Source organism: Octopus bimaculoides, chromosome 11, assembly GCF_001194135.2.
Source record: "Octopus bimaculoides isolate UCB-OBI-ISO-001 chromosome 11, ASM119413v2, whole genome shotgun sequence".
Classification (NCBI taxonomy): Eukaryota; Metazoa; Mollusca; class Cephalopoda; order Octopoda; family Octopodidae; genus Octopus; species Octopus bimaculoides.
In genome coordinates this window covers 66,058,465-66,066,878 of record NC_068991.1, presented here as the reverse complement: position 1 = coordinate 66,066,878, position 8,414 = coordinate 66,058,465, and the positions used below count along the sequence as shown (strand labels likewise).

The following is an 8,414-nucleotide window of genomic DNA, read 5'->3' as shown; positions in this document are numbered from 1 at the left end:
TATCAATTGTACTTTGAATATAATGTCAGGCAACAACTCCCTACTGTGTTTCTTCTTTCAGGCGACTGGCTCAACTTTGACACCAAAAGAAAGATTACGTCGGAGGATGCAAGCCGCCTTAAACAGGCAGTGTAAGTTAAATTTCTATCAGACGTTACTTTGGAGTTTTTACCTCACTGTAGAAATCCCGCCTACAGCACATGCATATCAATGCGCACACTCTCTATCTCTCTCTCTCTCTCTTTCTCTTTCTCTCTCTCTCTCTCTCTCTTTCTCTCTCTCTCTCTTTCTCTCTCTCTCTCTCTCTCTCTCTCTCTTTTTCTCTCTCTCTCTCTCAAACTTCATGTCTACACAAAATATTCATGCATGTATGCAGGAACAGTATGTATCCATGTCACATTTGCTTTGACAAAAACAGCACACATACATGCTCACAAATACCACATGCACACATACAGACACACACACACACACACACCTACAAAACAATATGCACACATGCACAAGCAACATATACACAAATATCTTTTGATTTAATTTCTTGGGGATTGATCTCTGAATTACTCATATGTAGTGAATTCCCTTAATTATTTTCTATATATTGTGTTAAAATTTTCTCACATAACATTATTTGTACTTTAATTCGTCCGATCTATTCTCAGATCTTATGAAGCTGGTTCACTTTCTTCAATAACTAACAAGTTTCAAATGAAATTCATTATCCCCTGCAACAGTTTAATTTTCTAAGCTGTTAATCTCTATTGTGCTATTAGTTGGCAGAATTGTTAGCATGCTGGACATAATGCTTAGTGGCCTTTCTTGTAGTTCTTTAGGGTCTCTGTTCAAGTCACACTGAGTTTGATTTTGCCTTTCTTCCTTAAAAAATGGTAAAGACCCGTTTCAGTCATGAATGACCATGGGACTGCACCTAGAAAATTTCCCTCTGAGGTACGAGTCCAAGCAAGGTTGTTTATGGAAGACCAACAGTGACCCATGCATACCAGCCTCCCATCTCCATGTCACTGATGTTATCCAAGGGAAAGGCAAAGGAGCCGATACAGCTTAACACCAGGACCATCACTGCTCATTTTTACAGCTGAGTGAACTGGTGCAATGTGAAATGTTTTGCTCATGAACACAACATAACCTGGTCTGGGAATCAAACTCACTACCTCATTATTGTGAGCTTGATGCTCTAACCACTGAGCCATGTACCTTTAAAGAATCAATAAAATAATTTCTTTCCCAAAATTTGAAGCCATTGATATTTAGTGTCATTGTTTGTGGGGTGATTGCAACTTCTCAGAGATTTGTAAAACTAATGTATATCTTTGGTCTCCATATAAAGGACAGGTATCCTTTCCTCTGACAGTTTATCTAATCCTTAAAGATTTGGGGTCTTGGTCCTTCACAGCCAGCTGAGCTGAGCCGTATGGAGCTATTTTGCTCTGTGCATTTGTAAAACTCCTGCAGCAGGGAAAAAAACCCACAAACCATGATGAGGTGGCCCAGTACCTTATCTACTGGTCATTTTGCCTGTAAATTTCCGTTATAGCTGACATGATTTATTTCAGACAAAGCAGACAAAAGGGCTGAAATACAGAAACAAGAACGTGTAGAACAAGAAAGACAGGTCAGTTTGAAGTTTCTTCAGTCTGGTGCCATTTCTAAAACGTTTGGTCTCATTGTCTCATTGACAAAGTGCAGTGTAAACACTTGAGTGATGGTTTAAAGTCGCTTGTTTTATTAATATTTTAGTAGACAAGACTACATGCCTTGCTGCTCTTCCTTCTACTATATTGTCTCTGCATTAGAATATTATCATTTTTGATCCCCACCACCATCTTTGGTGCAAATGTAGCAGTTTGGTAAGAAGTTTACTTCCCAACCGCATAGCTTTGGGTTCAGTCCCACTGTGACACCTTGGGAAATTGTTTTCTACCATAGACCCAAGCTGGTCAAAGCTTCATGTGAGTGGATTTGGTAGGCAAAAGCTGAAAGGAATCTATTATATATGTATGTGTTTGTGTGTTTGTTATTGTCTCCTTCTCTTGACATGATAGTTGTAAACAAGTGTCACCATCATGCAAGCCGTTCTCTTTGTTTCCAATCATCTTTCTGGTCATGAGAAAATATTACCTTACTTGGAAACAGGCGAGGGTTGGCAGCAAGAAGAGCATCCAGCTGTAGAAAAATCTGCCTTAACAAATTCTGTCTGACCCATGCAAGCACGGAAAAGTGGATGTTAAATGATGATGATGATGATGGAGATGGTGGCAGTGGCAGTTGTCGTCATCATCTAATAAGAAAATATGATTAAAAAATAAAAATAAAAGTAATCAAACTTGAACATAGTGGCACATTTGGCAAAGAATGTTCTACTACAGCTTTGGATTGACCAATATGGTAGCATTGGAATTTGGTCTATGGAAACTTTCCCAAAGCACATCATCTGTGTGCGTGTATGTCTATACTGTAAAAACCAATGTAGTTTATGTTAGTAGATTTCTGTCCTGTAACATAGCACTTTGGCAAATAGAGACCAGTGAAATGAGTCTCAGAATAAAATAAATTGCTGGGATTGTATTAATTAATCAAAGCCATTGAAGAATGCATCCTACCATTATCAGAGATCCCAGACCTTAGTCCCTAGAAGAATGTTCAGTATTTTTATAGCCTTTTTATCCATAGACATAGATAGATTGGGACAGGTGTGCCATGCTACAATCTGTCCTTATAACTTAATTCCATGTTACTAGTAATATTATTCTAGACAACAGGAAGGCCATCAATAAAACAGTCTGGCCACAACCATCTTCATGTAGTCTTTACAGTGATACAATTTTGTCATTTGGGACAGTTTATACATGTTGTCATGGATAATTAATTTTGTTAAGTTTATTGTTTCTGTGTTGGGTTTTTGGTAGCTGAATGTTTTAACTTTTTATGTTGTCAGGATCGAGAAGATGAGCTGAGGTCGCGTGTTATGGAAATGCGCCGCCGTGAGAGAGAAAGACGGCATCGTGAACTGGAGGAGATGGAAAGAGATCGTCACTCACAGAAGTACAGTAGTTCTTCAGAAAGTGATAACTGGAGCTACTCAAGATCACCTGATCACTACTCAAGAAGGTAGATATATTGAATATAAACTTACCTTTATTTGTACTCATCTTGAGTGGAAGGCATGTGGTTTTGATACTTGGGGTTAGGTGATGCGTAGTATTTTTGAGCAGAACACATCATTTCACATTGTTCCAGTCCACTCACTTACAAATGAGTTCCAGCAATTGCTGGGAAGCTAACCTTGAGATGGACTGGCATCCCATCCAGTCATGAGTACTTAGCGTTCACAACAGACCTACCTACTCTTTGTATCAGTTGCTGTTCTGTTCTGTTTTGTTGAATCTTTATCTTTGAACTAACATTCTCCATGATTATTCCAGCTTCTTTACTGGAGCATTATATCTAGAGCAATCTTATTTGGTATATTCATCCATTTTAAAAAAAAGTTGAGTGAAATTTGAAGGACATTTTGACTTATCTCTCACGTACAATATAGTCAGTGCAACTAGTAAATACAAAAAATATGAGTTGTGACTCTCAAGATTAGATAATAGTGAAGTCTATGTCCTATTGTGTAATGTGCAATTTATAGAATGAACTTCTAGACTTATGGCCACACCCATTGCAGGTAGTTTTGTTATTTTGATAGCATAGTCTTGGAGAACTTCAACTTGTTTTGAGCTCTAAAGAACTCTAAAACTAAAAAGTGAAAGAAGACATTGAGTGAAAACAGAAAACCTGTGACATGTCAGGGCAAGAAGCTAGATTGTAAACGTTAGCCTGGTGATGTGATTTGAGAAAATGGCATTGCAAAAAGATAAGTTATATGATCATATGCAGTCTGCTTCAAAATGGGACAAAATAAATTGTCTAAGCTAGAATAAAGACAAATATATTCTAGTATTTGGTGGGGCTTTTCTATACCATTCCTTGGTTTATGTGAACGTTAAGCTATTATTGTAACTAAATCAGTTGAAACATTTACACACCAGCACATGATTCTTTGCTAGAAAATAAGTGCTGCTTGGTATCAGATTATAACTATATTGAGATTCAGGTTTTTAAGTTCCATGTTGTTGTTTTTTTTCTTTCTCATTTTAATTCTGCATCTCCATATTGTGTGTTATTTCTTTCAAGGTCTCGGTCCTGGTCACCCCGACGCTCCAGATCTAAGTCTCGTTCTGTATCCAGAGACAGGGGACTTGTTGACTACTAAGAAGAGGGAGGAAGAAACCTACAATGTGACAAGCATCTCTATCTCTCTCTATCTCTCTCTCTCTCTCTCTCTCTATCTATCTACACACACAGTCCTAAGTTCCTTGTAAACAATATCACTTTCACAGTTTGACTAAAGCTATTCTTTCAAAGTCTTCAACATGGAGACTAAGATATTTTAGTTGTTTTGTGGACATGTAACCAAGAAGAATAACAGGACGTCTGATGGTTGTGGCCAAAATAACTTAATACTAAGTGGACCAGATTGCAATTGACAAGCAACTTAAATATTGCTCTTTTTTTTCCTTTACATTTTTCAATGGGAAAAAATTTAAATAAATGAAATAAACATAAAAATAAAAACTATTTCCACAGAGTTTGTTTTTTATTTGATGGGACAGTAAGTGCGGGTGTGGTTGTGGTGGCTAAGAAGCTTGCCAGTCATTCTTTTCCTTTGTCCATAATGTCTCAGTGTGGCCATTTGGCTAGCCTACAATATCCTTTCCTTTCTGCTTTGCTCTTAAAGATTTTGCTTCTTACTCCACCTTTTAATTATGTACATTTCACTGAAGCATGTTTTTATTTTTTTTGGGGGTGTATGTTATGCACTGGTGTGGCTGTGTGTTAAGAAGTTTGCTCTCTAACCAAGGGGTTCTGGATTCAGTCCCAGTGTGTGCAACCTTGGACAAACATGTTATAACCTCTGGCCAACCAAAGCCTTGTGAGTGATTTGGTAGACAGAGACTGAAAGAAGTCCGTCATATGTGTGTGTGTCTCTTTGTGTCTGTGTTTGTCCCTCACCACTGCTTGACAACTGGTGTTGGTGTGTTTACATCCCTGTAACTTTGTGGCTCGGCCCTTACTTTACTATGGTAGGTGGAAGGGCCCCATCTTTCTAGAAATAAAACTGCACATCTTCAAAGTCTTCTTGAATGTTTTGCATGACCAGTTCTGGCATCAAATACAAGTAAATGGGACCAGTAACAGTACTGTCAAAAAAGAACGGTCAAATTAATCATTTTAATGACAACCTGCATCATACTGTAATTCCTGATAAATTAATATGCTGTCCCTTCGCAGTATGTGGATTCTCAGTTCTCCAGCAAGTGCAATAGTGGTGCTTATCTGAGCCATTTAATTTAAATGTAGCCTCATCACTCCAAATAATCTTTGTTGGAAAGTGTGCATCTTCTGCACATCTTACCAAGTACCACTTGCATGACACCACTGTTCAGTCTGGATCATCTTCATTGAGAGCATGGATTATTCTTGGAATATAACTTTTCCAATAACAATGCATCCAAAGGTGATGGATGCTTAATTTTGAAACTTCTATGTCACAATTCATTAGTCACACAGATTTTATTCAACTCTAGCTGTATGTTTCTAGTAGCCTTTCTTGCTTTGTGGGGCTCAATTGATGTCAACAGTTTTTCAGAACATTTCTTGTAAATATTTTGAAGAGTTTTGTCTACTTCAAAATTTATTTCTTATTTCAATCGATGGTATGTTGCATAGGTGGATCTCTTTGAAATTCCCCCATAAACAATCTTTGCACTTTGACTGTATTTTCCAACTCCCAGTGGCATTCTAAGATAAGTTTCTTTTCTTCAAAGCTTAGTCTGGCTCTCTTCATCATTTCTAATCTAAAAAAGAAATGAAAATTGAGTTATCAGCTCTTAAAGTGTGTATACACTTTTTTTTTTAGACACATTGTGTGTGCATATATATATATATATACACACACACAATGAGAAAACCCATCAAGCCAAGTAAAATTGTAGTTGTGGCAGATGCCGGTGTCACGCAAATGGCACCTGAGCCAGTGGAACATAAAAGCACCCATTATACTCTGACTGGTTGGCATTGGGAAGGGTATCCAGCTGTAGAAACCATGCCAAATCAGACAGGAGTTTGGTGCAGCCTTCCACCTTGCCAGCCCTGGTCAAACCTGCACCCCATGTCAGCATGTACAGCAGACATTAAATGATGATGATAAGAAAGGGTGCCTTAAAAATAGATGTAGGTAGAGCTGGAAAAAGTAGGGTTCAAGGAAGATTTCTCTTTATATAGCTGATGGGCTCCAGCAAATAGACATAAACTACCCACACTTAGGGCTAATAGGCACAGACATAGCTGTATGGTAAGAAGCTTGCTTCCCAACCACATGGTTCCGGGTTCAGTCCCACTGTGTAGCACCTTGGGCAAATGTTTATACTATAGCCTCCATCTAACCAAAGGTTTGTGAGTGGATTTGATACACAGAAACTGAAAGAAGCCCGTCGTGTGTATGTATGTATATATATATATATATATATAATATGTATGTATGTATTATTCATGTGTGTGTGAGTGTTTGTCCCCCCACCATTGCTTGTCAACCGATGGTGGTGTGTTTACATCCCTGTAACTTAGCAGTTCAGCAAAAGAGTCTGATAGAATGCATACTAGGCTTACAAAGAATAAGTCCTGGGGTTGATTTCTTAGACTAAAACCCTTTAAAGTGGTGCTCCAGCATGGCTGCAGTCAAATGACTAAAACAAGTAAAAGAACATTGTATTCATATATATATACATGTACATATGTTTATGTGTATATATATATATATGTGTGTGTATATATATATATATATATATATGTGTACAAATGTGTATATTATATATATATATATATGTATACATGTGTATTTATATATATATACACATGTCTGTGTGTGAATGTCTGAGTTCATATTTCCCCTCATTTTAATGTGTGTGTGTGTGTGTGTTGGTTATAAACAAAAGCCTCTCTGTTCATACAGACAATGTCATTTGCTTTACATGTCTGGGCTTCTTGACATGCCATGACATGTTGTACAATCTTTGAAAGAAAAACAAAACAACTCATGAAGACTCATTTATTTCCAGTTCTCCCAGTGATCATGTCCAAACTGTCCATTGTTCGATAAACCACAGTCTTTTTTTTTTTTTTGCCTTGTTTAGAAACAGATGAGGGTTGGTACCAGGAAGGATATTTTGACCATGGAAAGCACTACCCCTACTTTGTTTCATTTGCTCCATGCTAGCGTGGAAAAGTAGACGTTAAAATGAGGAAGATTTATATAAGGTGGTGCTCCAGCATGGTCGCAGTCTGACTGAGATAAGTAAAAGTAGAAATGATATAAGTACAGGCATGGCTGTATGGTTATGAAGGTTGCTTTGCAACCATGAGGTTTCAGGTTCAATCCCACAGTGCAACACCTTGGGCAAGTGTCTTCTGCTATAGCTCCAGACCAACCACTGCCTTGTGAGTGGATCTGGTTGGTGGAAACTATGTGGAAGCCTGCCATGTGTGTGTGTGTATATATACATATATATTTCGTGTGTGTGTTTGTGTTTGTGTTTGTTCCTGTAATTTTGTGGTTCAGCGAAAAAGGAAAATTACCAAACTCTAAAAAAAATAAGTATGGGAAGCAGTTCCCAGGCAGTGCTTCAGCAAAGCCACAGTCCATTGACTGAAGCTCATAAAAAATGAAAGAAATGTGTGTGTGACAGCGTGCATGCGCATGTGTGTAGTCAGGCAATAACTAACAATTTGTAGCCTAAGTGTCACCTCAGACCAAAACCGTTTACTGATTAGCTTGATTGAGGAGACTCATGATCTGAGGGAATCCAGTTGTGGCCAGCCAGCCTTTTTTTTTTTTTTTTTTTTTTCAGACATTGCATAACATAGTTCTAGGCATACAGTTTTTCCTTTCTCAAAAATGATTTAACTGGCATTCACATTAACCTGTCAAAAGTAATGCTTATTTGTTAACTTCATAATTTAGAGGCTCAGCAAAAGACAAGATTAGAATAAGTACCAGATTTAAAAAAAAAAAATACAATTCCTGGGGTTGATTTGTTTGCTAAAACCCTTCGAGGTGGTGTCCCAGTCTGGCCACAATCCAAAGACTGAAACAAGTAAAAGATAAAAGACAAGCATAGTGTGCCTAGTGGACTACATTACCCAATGTGCCCTTCCCTATTTTTTCACACTGTAGAATGCAATTGGGTGAAGCTTGGCTGTTATTTTTAACAGGTCGAGGGGCCACATGCAGTGATCTGGCAGGAACGTAGCTTGTTTACCAACCACATGGTTCCGGATTCAGTCCCACA

General features: G+C 37.9%; 1 protein-coding gene across 4 annotated transcripts in view; it reads left to right on the top strand.

Annotated features, from left to right (window-relative positions):
* LOC106879711 (CLK4-associating serine/arginine rich protein) overlaps positions 1-4,644 on the top strand; it is a 102,171-nt gene extending 97,527 nt beyond the window's left edge. The window contains exons 16-19 of one of the 4 annotated variants that reach the window (XM_014929388.2): positions 62-131; positions 1,575-1,633; positions 2,957-3,129; positions 4,201-4,644. In XM_014929388.2, coding sequence (XP_014784874.1) covers positions 62-131; positions 1,575-1,633; positions 2,957-3,129; positions 4,201-4,279 — 381 coding nt within the window. In that variant the 3' untranslated portion in view covers positions 4,280-4,644. Of the gene's footprint in view, positions 1-61; positions 132-1,574; positions 1,634-2,956; positions 3,130-4,200 lie in introns of those variants that run through there. The other 3 variants (XM_014929389.2, XM_052971912.1, XM_052971913.1) reach the window with 3 other exon arrangements.
* The last annotated feature ends 3,770 nt before the right edge of the window (positions 4,645-8,414 follow it).